The sequence below is a fragment of the Netta rufina genome (assembly GCF_964035555.1).
Source record: "Netta rufina genome assembly, chromosome: 2".
NCBI lineage: Eukaryota > Metazoa > Chordata > Aves > Anseriformes > Anatidae > Netta > Netta rufina.
In genome coordinates this window covers 8,731,935-8,748,811 of record NC_140124.1, presented here as the reverse complement: position 1 = coordinate 8,748,811, position 16,877 = coordinate 8,731,935, and the positions used below count along the sequence as shown (strand labels likewise).

Here is a 16,877-nt window from a genome sequence, read left to right as displayed (position 1 = left end):
CTTTCCAAATAGAGCTGCACGTACCATTGTAGTGTAACTGCCATTTTTAGGGGGGTTTTGAAGTGTATTTAACAAGTTCCACCAGAAATTTTACTTGACTACTCAGATTAACATGAAGTGACACCTCTGTATTCTTCATTTAGATAAGTGTTGCACAGTGATCGTGCAGGTTAAAACCGCCACTATTTACATGGAGCAAGGATCATATTTAATTGACTGCTATTTTATTGATGAGCTCAGCGTTAATTCTGAACAAACAACTGCTTGCACCCATGTAGTGCAAAAGGCTCCTAATTCAGTTAGACATGAGCAATATTCCATCACAAAACAAAATAAACTAGAAACTGCAACTGCACCCCTTGGTTGAAGGCTGTCTGTTGCATGCACATTTACACAAGTAAACACTCTCACTCAACTTGCAGCAATTATAAGCACAAAAATTCAAGTGCTTAGAAAGTGATGTTTCCTTTAAAACACCCATTCCTTGTAGTACTAGCAAAAAACTTCTAGATATAGAACATATATGCAAAGTTTACTTCCACAGCAAAAGTAACTGAACCACAGATAATAGCACAAATCCTTTTGCAAACTAACTTAAACACTACAATGTAATTAACACCGTTAAACCAATGCTCAATATCCTCAAAATATTACCAATTACTGCTGTCCTTTCTAGCCTTCTTCCCAAAGTTTTCCATTTTGAAATTTGGGGATTTCCTCGCAACATTTACCTTCAGCAGCTGTATTTACACACTTTGTTCACCACTGTTAGCTTAACTGGTAGCGGATTGACCACTTTGGCAAGTGATCCTGAGGACCAGCCACACTGTTCTCTGTAATAGCTGCTGACAAGAAAAATTAACTAAAATTATCAGAAGCTTTAGCACAGACAAGGACAGATGCTGTTAACCCTAACAAGTGTTTAACTAACCTGTTAGTCCTTGTGAAAGGAGGGCTCAAAGCACCTGAAACAGATGCGTTCTCTAAACTACATCCCTCTTGAAGATGGGTCACGTGGGCAATCTAAGTCTTTTTTTCTTTAAAATCACTCAATCAAGTGTTTTAATTTTAAAGTCTACCTACTGCACTACCCAGAACAGCTCTGGCTTTTGCCTGTCGCTTAAATACTGCGAGCAGGAGCCCAACGGGAGAGCAGTGGCGCACCCAAGAACCCTAGGACCGAGCACTGATTTCACCTTACGCCTTCCAACCGAGATGCTCCGCTTCGGGATCGTCTGCGAAACAAAATTTTCGTTACTTCTTAGCTTAGAGATCAATTATTCGATGGGGACACACTCACGGTGAGCATGAAACCACGATACGTTGCACCTCTAAATAAACACGAGCCTAAAACACACCCCACACACCCACCCGGCGCTCCCGAGCCCAAAAAGGCGGCTGAAAAGCCTTCGTGAGGGGAAAGGAGCCGAGGGGGCCCCGCACCCCCTCACCCCTCCGTGAGGCGAGGCCCGGCCCCGCCGCCACCCACCTGCGCCTCCTCCCAGGGCGGCAGCCATGGCTCGTCGCCTCACCCCGGCCGGCTCCCCACACCTCCTCCGAGCCCCGAGCCGCCCTCCGGGGAGCGTTGGGACGGGGGCAAGGCCCCGGGGAAGGGCCCGGCTTCAGCGCCCGGCGGCCGCCCCTCGGCGCGGCCCGGCCGCAGGAGAACAACAAACTACCACAACATGGCGGCCGCCGCCGCTGTCGCCGCCGCCGCGTTGCATGCCGGGACGGCGGCGGACCAGCCTTGCCCCCTCGGGGGAGGACACGGAGGGCGGTGGGCGCCGCCGGTTGGTCAGCCCCGCGCCTTGTGCGCATGCGCCTCGCTCCCTCCCCTCGGCTCAGCCGGCCGGGTGGAGGAGGCGGGAGTGCGCATGTGCAGAGGGGAGGGAGGGAGGAGAGGGGAGGGGGAGGATCAGGGAGGGGACGGGCGCGCATGCGCAGTGCGGGTGGTGGGGCTGGGTGGGAGGAGGGTGTCATGGCGGCGGCGAGGCGCGCAGGGAGCTTGGGGCGTGGGGAGGGCTGAGGGGACGCGGCTGGGCGGGTGCTGCTCCTCGCCCCGCACACGGCTCTGTGGCACAAGGGCCTGCTCAGACTGTGTGGGGTATCGCTGAAGTGCCACATTTGTGTTAGGTTACACCACTGCTTCAGTAGGCTGGAGGTTCTGCCTGACACCCCGTCTGCAGCTGCCCGTTACATGAGGAGGAAAAATAATTAGCAACAGGGTTGAAGTACACCCCAAAAGGGTTGATTCCTGTTGCAAGTGGTTCTCTGTCCTTCAGGGTTTGAGTGTGTGGGGAAGCTAGGCTTGGTTAAACAGAGTGATCACTCATGTAGGTCCTGCTTGCATCTCCACTCACACCTCACCTCTGTGCGTGTTCTTACTTTGCACGTTCAATGTCATAACACGCTAAATCCAATTTAATCGCAGGCTAAACATCCTTTTCTGACACCCTTTCTGTTGAGTGCTCCCCTCTTGGCTTAACCGTGCTCTCCCTTGTTCCGAAGGCCTAGCGCTCCTGTGCTTACAGGGCGGATCAGTTCCCTAATCCCAAAGGAAAGTAAGCCACCAAAAGGAGCCATTCGTTTTCTTCCCAATGGGGCAACAGAACTCACAGCATTACCCACACACCACACTAAACACAGTATAAAAATGTGCCTCAATACACAACAAACTTAGTTTATACTCCTTGTGAAGAAGCCCGATCTGCACTAAGGCAATTTAATGGAGCCTCATATAACAAGACTAGTTCAAGTAACCGGCAAAACTTTCCCAGGTGGATAAGTCCTCATGGAAATAATTAACAATGTTAGTATTTAAATTATCGACATTATCTGATTAAACCCACGCTATGAGAATAGAGAAGTTCTCATGTCACTTTGTTCCAGGCTCCCTGCGGACTCATCTCTGCATTGCATTTGGTCTCATTTTTTAGCTTTGCTTCACAACTGTATGGCTAGAGATTTATTCTTTATATATTACTGCAAACTCACAGCCAAATTCTGACTTTAATTTAGGAAACAGACCATCAGTAGTTGCTGGTAATTTAATACATAGTCCATCTGTCCAGTTCTGATTGCCTTACATAGAGGTAGTAAGTGAAATGTGAACACTACTGTCAGTGGTAAAAACTAGGGTGATTTCAGTGGGACTGGGATTTCAGCCATCACGTCTTGGTATCCATTTTTCTTTTGGGTATCTGTTTTGCAAAACAAAAGGATTCCCTGGCATGGGAGGGAGTTTTGTAGTCTCTTTAAAGGCTACATGGCAAGAATCAGCCAGTCTCAGAAGTAGATTTGTTGCAATTCACAACTCTCTTGTCATAATTCTCTGTATTCTCTCTGGCTGAGGCTAGGAAATGAAATATTAACTGTAAGCAGTATGCACAGTGAGCATCTGAGTGACATTCAGATATGTAAAAGTATATTTGATAGGTATTCAATGCTCTATATTTATGCTTATTTTAATAGCTGATTTGACTTTTTGTGACTATCAATCCAAATGCAAATCAAACCATACATTTCCTTGCATATGCTTAACACAGCTATTAAAGAGGAATAACAGGATAGTTCACTATAGCTATTTGATAGTATATGGGTCCTTAAATAATTTTGTACATCTCTGGTACAAAAAACAGTGGTCATTTCCAGATGTTTGATCAGCAGATGTGGAACGGGGACCCAACTTACAATGACAGAAACAAGTATAGTGGCTGTACTCCTCTTCACTCAGGACTTTCCTCTCTGTGAATTTTCAAATTCCAGGTGCCATAATTGCTCTGAATTGTGCTTAAAAAACTCCAACTCAGTACTATCTAACCTGTGCTATAAAATGCCAGAGCCCTTTCTGTTAGGGGGGTTGACATTCTTGCCCCCTTCTGGAAGTTTTAAATCCATGAATTAAAGTGACTTCATGTGAACTGATCATCAGTTTATTAAATACTTCTGAAGAAGATTTATTACAAAAAAAAAAAAATGATTTATTTGTCAGCATGTCTTCCAAAGCAATTCCAGCTATGATTGGGAATCCTACAGATTGTCTTGCAAGAGGATTAAGTAAACAACTGAGCCAGAACTCAAGAAACCTGTAAACCCAGCTTTGCACTAACATGCTGCATTACTGGGGCAGGTTACCTTGCATCTGCTGCAAGAGATTTTCCTCTGAAAAATGGGGAGAGTAATGCCAAACTATTCTTTTTTTCTGATTGAAATCTTCCAAATTATTATTTTTGTGTGCATGTCCTAACTTCTCTATATTAAACTGCTGTTTCAATTGCAGTACATGCTAACAGTTTTATTTACACTAGTTTGAGATTTCTTTTTTTTTTTTCCAAAACACTCAATAACTTATTTTTGGAACAGATGGTTTATTTTAGATCTGTTTGTTTTTCATTTAAATTATTTACTTACTTTTAGACACATACTCAAGTGGTTAAAAAGCCATCAGTCAGTAATCTAGTAAAGCACAATTCCAAGTTTAATTCTATTAAACACTTAATATAAAGAAAGTGAGAACAGTGTTATCGGCAGCAAACAGCTCCTAATTCCTTAGAGAAAATATCTTTCTGGCTTATCTTTTACCACAGTGATCTCTTCATGAGCTTTCATTCTAGTTCCACTTGTTGTGGCAAAACCAGGCTGCACATCGTGGTTTCCATAGTGTGGGAGGATGGGTTTGTAGCGTTGGGTAGTGGTGTTCTTGTGCTGAGCCTCTCCTGCCTCCCAAAGGGGTGTCTAATTCTGAGGCACCTCTCTCTGTGTGAAGTTAAGCCTGTTTTCAGACTCATTCTTCCAAATCAGACATTGAACTGGTGTTTGGTTATTTCAGCCTGTAACGAAACAAATGTTCTATTGCACCTGACAGGAAATTCTGCATTTAAAGTGTTCAAATGAGGGATGTGAAAGCATATTTGCTCTCTTATAGGTGCATTCCTTGTGTAAGACCTTTTGGCAAAGGCAGCAGCCCTCAGAGCCTGCAGTACCTCCTCAAAGATATATGCAGATGAAATAAATCTTTTCTTTGAACATACTCCAGAGAAGGGCAAAAGCAGAGATAGAAATAGAAAGGACGTTGAAAACAAATAGATGTCTTCATGAAGGAGAATAGTATGAGGATTAAAATGAAAATATAAGAAAAAAAAAGGTGATAAATTGTGAACAGAAACTTTTAGAGTGTAAACCAGATATGGTTTCAGAACTGCAGCCAGTGTTCACATAGATCAGCTTTTGTTATAGCTGTAATTTTCACTGTTTTCTTTCCTCCTCCTTGTTACTTATTTACCCACTTGTTGCAGCTTATCTACCTTGTTGACTGCAATCTACTTGACGCATCTTATTTTGGTACGATTTCTTCAGAGCAACATGACCCAAGGACTGCTGAAACAGCTGCTAGGGAGGAGAATAGGAGACCTTCTGTGCTGAGAAATGGTCTAAACAAGCGATGTGTCTGTCAAGTGTATTATTAATGTGTATTGTGTGGAGTCCCTGGAAAGCTGGTCAGCCACCAAAGATCCAAATCTCAACAGAATGAATGCACTGTTGAAGTAGGCTGTAAAATATATAAATTATTACCAGCACCAGCCCAGGCAGAAGGATATAAATTACAGTCTGGGCTTGATAGCAGCAGCCAGCAAGCAAGGCGAAGGGGAGTGAAGTAATACTGGCCTCCAGATATCCAAGAAGCACAGCCACAAATTTAACTCAGCGTGACATTTGTCTCATATGCATCCCTTGGCTGATTCCCTGTGAACCAAAGGGGAAGGTGCAGCAGGACATCTGCATACACAGGGAGCTTTAGGCTGTAGCTCTGGGTTCTGGTATTGCTTTGAGCATCAGTTTTTGCAATATTTAGTGATCTGGACAAAAGAAGTCAAGAAACTACAGAGGATCCTAGGTGTGAAACGTATTATAAATTGTATTTGTATATATATATATTTATATTTTCAGTTTGGACCCTGTAAGTCTTACTGATGAAGCCTTTGCTATGTTTTATCAGAAGCCATCTGGTGTCAGGGGCAGCAGGTGAATCAGAGTGAAGCTGACACATATAAGGCAGTCCTGCCTCACAAGCATGACTCAGAATAAAGTGTAAAATGTCTAAAATGTCCCATTCTTAGGCAAGAGAGCTGTACGCCATGATAAACTCATCAGAATAAGTGATGGTTAGAAGTGTTTCTTGAGGTTTCCTGACAAGGTGTCAATGTAAGTCATCATTGGCCCTGCCCAAATGCTGAGTTTTGGAAGGACTTTCTTTCTCTGGACCCAGGCTGGCCTACATCACTCTGTAAGGAGTGAAAAGACAAATGACAACTCCAGGCAAACCTCAAAGCATCACAAGCAGCGTTAGTGGCCCAGGATCTTGTGGCCCATACCTGTGAGCAAAGCCCTGTGCTCTCTGGAGCCCCTTTGAACTTAGAGACATTCTGCACAGGTACCAAATGTTAGCTCTAATACGTGAACTTCCAGATCACAGCTTATGTTCCTAAAAACTCCTCATACCAGAAGGCTATAATCCTGTTAAGGGCCTCCGGGAGCTACTGCAATGCAAATAATAGTAGCAATAATTAGCTCTGCTTTAATTGATACTGTGTATTCCTCAAATGTCAATGAAAATTTACTTTGCTAAGCCAACAATTTCTCCCCTGGAACTTTACTGGCTTTTCTAGAATTACACAAGGGGTGAATTTGGATCATTGTTGGTTCCTGGCATAAATTATCAGCTGTTGATTCTTTGCCCTTTAAAACTTGGCAAGCATACAGGAGGAGTTTGCCAGACATGCAAGAACTGGGTCTATGCATTTATGGGGAAATCCTTAGGGACTACACATAGAAAGGAGTACAATTTGCTAGAAGTACCCAGCTGTGAAATCCAAGCACTCCTGAATACGACTCTAGCAACTCACGGTGTATTTAGACTGCCCTTGATACCTGTGGTTCCTGGAAGCAGGTTTGTTGCCCTCAGATTTAAAAAAGGCTATTCTGAGTTTACAGAATAGCCCTAGCAGGTTTGACTGGCATAATCTGGAGTAGTTTTATGGTTACTTCTGTTTATCCAAGTAGCAAGTTACTCCCATGGCCAGGGGTTGTCTCTGCTTAACATTGAGAGTGTAGTTCTGAGCATATCATTGGCAGAAATAAGTAAAGATAACACACTTCAAAGCTATTGTCATCTTCGGTATGAACAAGATCCAAGTCTTGATCTTTGTCTTGCTGAACACCCAAGAATTTCATGTCCCATCTTTTATGGACAGACATCAGTGTCATAGCACTGCTTCAACTGCGTGCTCAGGCACTCCTCGGGGATTCTTCCCAAGGGAAGGATAAATGTTCTCCAGCTCTACCTGTCTAAACATTAGATGCCTCATTTTACTTTAAATGGGCTAAATGGTGAATCTTAGCTACGGGAGATTTGTTGTGATGAAAGAGAAGGGAAAAAAATCCCAGTCATATAGTCTGTATTTTGATAGGGATGAGCAAAGCTGAAGGCAGTAGCAGATCTCAGGTCTGAAATTTGACAAATTTACCAGGAAAAGACTCCTGATTTGCAGATCTTCATATTGCAGGGCCAAAACATTTTGTGTTGCTGTGCCTAATGGGTAATGGTTTTAGGATATAACGGAGTCCTTCAGAGAAATGAGGTACAATATACCTCATTTTATGGATTATCCATATGTACAAAATTGTTGTTGCCAATGAAGCTCAGGAACAGATCATTCTAGCAAGTTACCAGTAAGCCAATTAGTGAAATGAAGCATTGCATGTATTAGACTTCTTTATGCAAATGTTTGTCTGTGTGGAAATTTGGACTGAGTTTAGTATTCAGGAAGACCTTTCCAGTACGAACTCTGGTGATAGCTGCTATAGCTGTTATTGACCAGTTTCTTTTTTTCACCCCCATATGTGTGGATGTAAATGCATTGAGTGACGTGAACCTTAATGAATAAAAGGATGGTCAGGATTTAGGTCTTATCGTGTGTTTTTCTGCTAGTTGAGTTTGTTCCACAGGCTTCACAAGATCTCTTAACATTAAATTTGGTTATACCTTATTTCTGTTTTAGTGATCTACGCTATCAGTATTTTATTTGGGCTAAAATCCACAAATCTTTCACATTCAACTCATTTCCTTACAAGGAAATTACACGGACAGAATTAGGCCCTACATATCAAATCAGTTTCGTCCTGGGACCTCAGTTTATCTAGCTGATCCAAGAGATTTATTTATCACAGCCTGTCCGAACTAAGCTGGGCACCTTTTCTGTAATGAGCTCCTTGCTGCCAGGAGCAGGTTATGGAACATGACCCATTTCAGCATGCTGTGGTACAGGGAACCGATAGAGATGCATTAGCCAATGCAGACACAGTTGGAAGTGCTATCTTGTATAACAAATTATTGACTTCATTGTACATAGTACTAGGATTTAATTAAGCGATAAGGCCCATCATAGCGGTCCTTTATCTAGCAGATAAGGATTTACCAAGCTTACCCAAGAGGTCTTTATCTGAAAGATAAGAAAAAGGTACATAAGGTTCCTTCCCCTGTTTCTAAATCGTTAATTGAAAAGACCTTATTTTTAAGTTCTAGGTTGTTGTCTTTTCTTCATAGCTTAGTATTAAAGATTCAAATGTACTTTTACAAGGAATGCTGGAGCAGGAAAGAATATTACCTGTGGCCTTCACAGGGTGAAATTAATAGGATTTATATAGTTTTTTTATTCACAGTGTACCAGCTCAAAGCTCAATTGGAAATTTAGCCTCTGATCTGCAGGAGATTTTCCAGTGACTTCGTGATGTCATGGACACAAAAGAAATTCATTCATCGCTGATTTCAGAGCACTACAATTATGATTATGTTGTAAAGTTTAAAAAAAAAATGAGGGTTGCATGAGAGAAGAAAACGGGGAAGAGAGTCTTTCAATTTCAAGACAGTTCTTTCAATGATCATGTTGTCAGCTCAGCTGAATGATGCCAAGATCTCTGGCTTTTTACTTCTGTGACTTGAAGACATAATAAGCAGGAAACAAAGAAATTAATGCCAATAAAAAGACCGGACACTTTTAAATAAGAAAAATGCAGTGGAAAACACATAGTCATATTAGTGCTGATGCTCGGTGGGTAAGAACACAGAGGAAATACTAGACAAAAAAGAGAAGATAAGGTTTACATGACAAAAACACCTAAGGACTACTGCATAAGTGAAAACAGAACAGGATCTTTGGACTTATCAGATTTAACGCCTAATGTCACAGACACTTTTTTATAATCCTTTCATAAACATTCAAGTTTGTTTTTTTTTTTTTTTTTCTTTTTTTTTTTTTCTTTTTTCTTTTTAGAACTAGCAAGGCTGTTACCTCCCCCTCCCTTCCAGGAATGCTATGGTGCAACATCCCTATACTCAAAGATACGTGAGATCTTCCAGTTTGCAGCCTGACTGTATCCCAGGCCAATCCATCCTTGTTAGCTGTTACGTGCTGACATTATCTCTTAGCGTAAGTGGCATTTCTTCCTTCCCATCCCAAGAAGAGCGTGGAGGGCAGTCAGCCTCTGTGTCAGAATCCAAGCTGCCCTCGTATGGTTTTGTGGGTCCAGAAGTGGCAAACACGAATCTGTACCACTTCAGGGAGCTGGGAGGTGTCAGGCTCACTGTTTATTCCATGGCAAGTTGCTTTGTGAGTGCTCTGTGAAATTCTCCTGAATTTCCAAGTGTCCAAAAACCAGAGCTGCCAGATACTGGAAATCCAGTAGGTTACTGCCCAAAGCAGTTGTCTACCACATAAATTGATAGTGTTGGCAGCTCTGCTTGTGAAAGACTCCCTGTTCCCAGATTGTATTAATCATCCTGCCCTGCACCTGTTCTAGCCTGAATTCTTCATGCTTGAACAAGGGCAGTAAAGCAGGGTCTGAAGGGATCAGATTGTATTAGAAGTGCTTGGAGCAATTCAAGCCAGGACCAAGTACCAGTTATAATGAGACCCTCCAGGTTACACGAGAGGGAAATTGCCTGGGCGGTGAGTGGGAGTTTGTGGGGCTGCTCCGAGTCTGTTTGTTCAGTAAGCAGGGGATTTCATTTCCATTGTTGACAATCTGACACCGTTTATGGGCAATTGATTCACTTTTTTAAAAGTATCTAGCACAGAAGCAATAAGTGAGTGGAAAGGTGTGAATTAAAATGTGTACACAGCTAAAGACGATTACTCAGATATTTGCTTAGACTCGAAATCCCAGCTGTGAAGCTGGGATTATTCTCTCTTGCTCCAACTACTCTTCGGTAATTGCTTTGTGAGCAATTTTTCTACCGTGTCTTTTTATTTATTTAGTTACAACTTTGAAAACTGATTGAGCTTTCTGCCTCAGAGAAAGCGATAAGCAAGGTCCCTCACCTTTCTGTACCCCATACAGAGTTGCCTCACCTTTGTGTAGCCTCTCATGCCTGCTAGCCTCCGAACAGGGTCTCCGATGGCTCGTAGTGCAGAGCAGCCAACAGAACTGCATCAACTGGCTTCAGCAGAATAACTTTCCCACCACATACTTCATGCTTATTTCACTCAGAAGAGATTTTATCTGAGTGCTGCTCGCGGGCACTCTGCTGTCCTGTTCCTTTCAAACACCAGGTGAACAGAAACAACCCCCTTTATTTATATGTATTTTGACACAGAAATATTTTCCTTCATGCATTGGAATGGTATATTCAGATAAACAGGGATTTTTATTCCTTCAAATCGCACTCCAGTGGGAGCTGCCCCAGCCAGAAATGTTTGTGCTCTCTCTCTCTGTGTAGTTGTTCCATTAGAGTAGTGTGAAAGCTACAACTGTGTGTCCACTGTCATTCTGTATTAGAATTCAGGGGTAAGGTAATGATATGCAAGCTTGATCCTTCTGTAATACTTTCCTTGGAAGTACAGTTCTGCCTTTTCTGCTGTCAGCCTGCATTTAGAGTGCAGAGAGTGCTGCATGACTTGAAAGCAGCAGTAGGCAATTCCCAGTCTAAGCCTTAGACATTTACATATTTATGCTCACTTCAGTGGAGTAAATATGCTATGAATAAATCCTATTATGTTTGAAACTGTACTTACAGTATAATAAAAACACACAGTACGGTTGTGCAATCTCAAGTTTTCTTTCAGTGTCAATTTGGGAATATATTTACTAAATTATGTATTGTTAACATGGTATTCAACTTCCAGCAGCTGTTAGAATTTCTTGTATAATATAAGGAAATAATGAGGGAAAAAATCCTTTACTCTTTAAACAAGAATTGAAGGAAAAACACTGGCTGCAATTACTTGTAAAAATGGTTCTGCAGAAAATGGCCAGTCCATAAGGGCTGACTCCATAGCTGTTAGTTTTGTCATTACTGCTTCCAAAGCTCTGTGCATCTGAATGCGCCATCTAATGCAAGGGAATTTTTCAAAGACCATTGACAGGCATTGCAGATACAATGCCATGAGGTTCAAAGTGACACAACTGTATGTTGGTGCCGTGTTCCAGGGAGAAAAATCATTTGACTCCATACCTGCCAAATTTTCTAGGAGTTTCCTTCCTGGAAAAGATATCTATATGATGCTTGGGTGTACACTGTCCCCTCAGTGGTTACTTCAGCAGTATGCTAAGATGAGTGAGTGAACTGTATTAGAAGAGAGGTCCTGATTTTTGCCCAGAGGAGCTGTGGCTGCCCCATCCCTGGCAGTGCCCAAAGCCAGGCTGGACGGGGCTGGGGGCAGACTGGGCTGCTGGGAGGGGGCCCTGCCCATGGCAGGGGGGTGGAATTAAATGGCCTTTAATGTCCCTTCCAACCCAAACCATTCTGCGATTCTGTGATTCTGTGATTCTATGATTCTTGCTCCTAAAGCCCCAACCAAAACTCCTGTTTTCTGTTCTTAGCCTTGCTGTTGACCTCCTGAGTGACCTTCCTCAAAGACACAGCACCTTCCTGTGCTTCCAGTTCCTTCCCATCTTTGTGTGTGTGGTCAAGTCTTCATGGCATTATTATTCATAAGAATTTTAAACACTTTCAGCATTTCAAAGCAACATTGTTTAGTTTGGTTTTGTTTTGCTTTGTTTTGCTGGCCTCCAACTGGACTTGGCTCGTGGTGAATGGAGCCAAGTCCAGTTGGAGGCCAGTCACTAGTGGCGTCCCCCAGGGCTCGGTGCTGGGGCCGGTCCTCTTTAATATCTTCATTGATGATCTGGACGAGGGCATCGAGTGCACCCTCAGTAAGTTCGCAGATGACACCAAGTTAGGTGCGTGTGTCGATCTGCTTGAGGGTAGGAAAGCTCTGCAGGAGGATCTGGATAGGCTGCACCGATGGGCTGAGGTCAACTGCATGAAGTTCAACAAGGCCAAGTGCCGGGTCCTGCACCTGGGGCGCAATAACCCCAAGCAGAGCTACAGACTGGGAGAGGAATGGTTGGAGAGCTGCCAGGCAGAGAAGGACCTGGGAGTGATGGTGGATAGTCAGCTGAATATGAGCCAGCAGTGTGCTCAGGTGGCCAAGAAGGCCAACGGCATCCTGGCTTGTATCAGGAACAGCGTGACCAGCAGGGCTAGGGAGGTGATCGTCCCCCTGTACTCGGCTCTGGTGAGGCCGCACCTCGAGTACTGTGTTCAGTTTTGGGCCCCTCGCTACAAGAAGGACATGGAGGTGCTTGAGCGGGTGCAGAGAAGGGCGACGAAGCTGGTGAGGGGCCTGGAGAACAAGTCCTACGAGGAGCGGCTGAGGGAGCTGGGCTTGTTCAGCCTGGAGAAGAGGAGGCTCAGGGGCGACCTTATCGCTCTTTTTAGGTACCTCAAGGGAGGCTGTAGCGAGGTGGGGGTTGGCCTGTTCTCCTACGTGCCTGGTGACAGGACGAGGGGGAATGGGCTTAAGTTGAGCCAGGGGAGTTTTAGGTTAGATGTTAGGAAGAACTTCTTCACTGAAAGGGTTGTTAGACATTGGAACAGGCTGCCCAGGGAAGTGGTGGAGTCACCATCCCTGGAAGTCTTCAAAAGACGTTTAGATGTAGAGCTTAGGGATATGGTTTAGTGGAGGGCTGTTAGCGTTAGGTTGGAGGTTGGACTCGATGACCTTGAGGTCTCTTCCAACCTAGAAATTCTGTGATTCTGTTTTATTTTGTTTCATTCTTGGTTTGTGCAAATCTTTAGTACCAGCCATGCACCATACCACCAAGAGGAGTCCAAAAGAAACCAACACGCTGTTCTCTCTAGAAGGCTCTGTATTAGGTTCCACATTGCTTTGAATATGTATTTGCTTTCAAGGCTTAACCCTAAATCTGCTGAAGCAGAAAAAAAAATAAATCGCAGCACAGACCTCTATATCTGTGAAGATCCTTTCAATAAAGCGGAAGAGAAAGTCTTACTCCTTCTGCTAGTTGGTGTATGAAGGCTACGCATCTTAATTGGAATAGTTATAATATTTTCCACAGAGTGTTTTACACCATCCATCTAGGCTCAAGCTTTCACTTTTCAAAGATCACCAGTATTGCAGAGGGAACTTCCAGGCTGAGCAGAGCCTCAGAGGAGCTGAAAGAGCAGCAGTTCTGTGCATGTCCTTGCACTGCAGGGTATGAGGAGTCTCTCATGGAGAATCTAAAGGAATTAAAAGATGCTCAAAATAATTCTGAGTGAAGAAAGTAAAGTAATAGTAATAATAATAATAATTGTCATAAAGAAGTATAAAAACTGTAGTGAGACATTAGCTCCAGCTAAGCACAACAGAACTCAAACCATAGATAGCCCTGTCAGGTTGCTGATGGTAACTGAGGTTTTGCTGGACACAGAGGTTTGAGTTTTGTATTCTGTAACTTCTACTCAACAGAGAAGAGAGAAGAATATCAATTAAATGCATGGATATTTGTCATTGAGACAAGTATGTTATTCCTAACATTGAGGGAAGAATATATGAAAATAAATAAATAAATAACTGCCAAGGACTGAGCATTGATAGAATGTGCATAAGTGACAGAATAGTGCTTGCTGTCACATACATCAGTTTATCACCAGAACTTCAGTCCAACTGAAATGACACCACAGTAAAAAGCTACAGCAAGAGTGAGGACACAAAGTCTCATGGAAGAAAACCAGCAAGATCTATCTCCAAGCAGCACAAGGAAAAAACGAGTCAAAATAATAGACATGGGATGAAGTGAAGATGTCAATGTGAGAGAAGCAGAATCCTATTAGAAGACCAAGGCCTAATCAGAGAGTGCAAGTGCAACACACTTTAGCTCTACCCCTGAAAAGCTAGCACAGAACCTTCTCATCTCTACCTGCAAAAGGAACATCACTGCACAAGGGGCCAGGTCACAACATGCAAAGGCTTAGTTGTGCCCTGGTATGAAAGTAAATGAGAAATAATGTAAGGAGTCTTTCTCCTCAGAAAGCAGTGTGTTGGGCAGTGCAGGCCCTAGCTTTTGGCCAGTGCTCTGATGGAGGCAACTCCTGAGAACGGACTGGAGGAGCTCCATGAGATGGTGGGCCCAGGCCCCTAACCCTGTGGGAATTGGAGGTGCTGGTGTCGCCTCCAGCACGTGCACAGGAAACATCACAGGATGAGGGGATCCCTCTTTCTCAGGGATTCTTTCCTTCTCTTTGCCTCCAGAATGGTTTATGTTGAGAAGATGTAATCCAACCAAGTGGCTAGGCAGGGGCTGAGGGGAAGCCAGGTGGTCAGCTGCAGAGGCTCATCTCCTTATCCTCTCCAAAATGAGAGAGATGACCATTATGTACTGTTTCACCCTGCTAAGACCTGTGCTTGTCTTAGAAGAGCACCTCTCAGCAATGCTGAAGTGGATGTGCTTACTTTAGGTCATAAAACACAAAACTCACTTTATGTGGAGTCAGCATGCTGAGACATTGAATATTTCAACTCTCCTAATTACCCCTCTGTTGCTTTGTAATCCCCAGGACAGTTTTTTAAGTATGTTGGTTGTCTTGCATTGTACATTTACATTGTGAGGTGTTTGAGGTAGGGACAGTCTCAAAGGCTAAGAAAATACAGATCCACTTCTTGATAACAGTCTCCAGGTGCATTGAAATACAAGATGCCTCATCAGAACATCCCTCTGGTCAAAGCTTGAAGATTAAAAATCAGGATGCACTTTTAATCTGAGCAGCTACTAGAAAAAGTAGCTCAAGAAACAGAAAAAAGTCTTGTTTACTGTCTATCATTAAAGTCAAATTTGTTTAAGTTACGAATAGTTGGCTTCCAATTCATTGTAGTTTTGGTGTAGGGAAAATAGAAATTTCCATCTATTATGCATCAATACTTTCTGGAAGTACTGAAATTTTGAAACAGTCACAGGTGATTTATTTCGTAAGCAAAATCTCATACTGGTTACATAGGATCATTATTTTAAAACAAACAAACAAAAAAGCAAAAACAAAAATCAATGAAAAAGCAATCCTAGAATGAACACAGTGGCTGTACCCATTGTAGTAAAGAGACGAGGTCAGAGATTCCCCTCTGGCCCTGAGTGGCCTGGCTCACTAAACTGTTACCTCCAGAACAGGGGGATTTTGTGGTGTGTTTTATTTTCACTCCAGAAACAAAAACCCTCTTTTCACCCAAAGATTTTGAAGGATGTACTATTATTTCTTATAATAGTTATCTATTAGAGTTACAGATTGTTTATTGGAGGGATAGTAAGATACTTTCAAGCCTGTAACAAATATACTTATGGGTTGGCTCTGTTCAGATTACGGTCAGTAGTTTTGCTATTGTTTTCAGCGAATGTAGCCCTGAGATCTTTAAAAGTGTGAAGACCTCAGGTGAGTTTTCTTTTTAGAAAAATGAGAATTAGTACGCAGAGAAAACTTTTGTACAAACTACAATAACTTGACAGATCTTCTGCTGAGGATAGAGTGCACCAGAGCAAACCAATATGTCTTAATTAATAATCCTGTCTACTCAGTACAACTGCAGTAATACTAATCATTTCCTGAGAAGCTCTGGAAGAGTCTTGGCTGAATACAAAGGCTTTTTTTTTTTTTTTGCCTACTAGTTGATTTGCTTTTTCAGAATCAAATTACTGTAGTGTTTTGAAGATAAATAAAAACTACTAATGAATATGTATGTGTTTCCTGATGTAGAGTATGTCAGTGAATATTCTAGGACAGTTTTATAGTCTGCAATGAACGTGCTCCTTTGAAGTTTTACTGATGTAAAAATGGAGTCATTATGTTTGGGTCACACATCAGTTTACTGATTTAGTTAGACAAAGAAACTAAGCTTAGACAAATATTTCAAGACAGGAACACTTTCAACTTCAAACAGAAAAATACCTTGAAAATTCTTTTAAATAGCAGCAAGACAGTTAAGAAAATCTTTTGAGAGTATGGAACAAGCTTCATTTTTACCTGTTAGGTAGACAAACACATTTCTCATCTGCTTAAAGAAAAAAAAAAAAAAAAAAAAAGGAATGAGTTACGAGCCACTGGAGGATTAGAGGTGTCCATATGAAGACCACAGACATATGGATACTATACAACTATACTGTGCAGCGCCTGCTATCCAGCATGCTGACTTCATGCGATGCCATACAGGGAGAATGGTGGCAGCTGGGACTTGGGCGGACAATTACCCACACCTCGCACCCCTGGGCAGTCTCAGGAACAGGAGCAGAGCTGGCTGTGTGCTGTTTGGTGAGTGGCTGTTCTTGTGGTCTGCTATCAGAATCACAGCCGCGGTGACATCCTTTGACTCAACTTTGGTGGGAATCCAAGGTGGGTGAAATGAAGTCTTCAGCTTTCCTTCAAAAGTACAGGAAAAAAAAAAAAAAAAAAAAAAGGTAAGTGTTCGACACTTAACATTCAATTTCCATTTTCTCTGTGTTTTTAACATTCCAGTGTCAATCAAAAGAGTTACTTATAGCTTCATCCCATT

General features: G+C 42.7%; 1 protein-coding gene across 6 annotated transcripts in view; it reads right to left on the bottom strand.

Annotated features, from left to right (window-relative positions):
* Positions 1-1,702, bottom strand: part of RBM33 (RNA binding motif protein 33) — a 104,360-nt gene extending 102,658 nt beyond the window's left edge. For all 6 annotated transcript variants that reach the window (XM_084281834.1, XM_084281835.1, XM_084281837.1 and 3 more), the window contains exon 1: positions 1,490-1,702. In XM_084281834.1, the coding sequence (XP_084137960.1) occupies positions 1,490-1,517 (28 nt within the window). In that variant the 5' untranslated portion in view covers positions 1,518-1,702. The remainder of the gene's footprint in view (positions 1-1,489) is intronic.
* Positions 1,703-16,877: the final 15,175 nt, after the last annotated feature.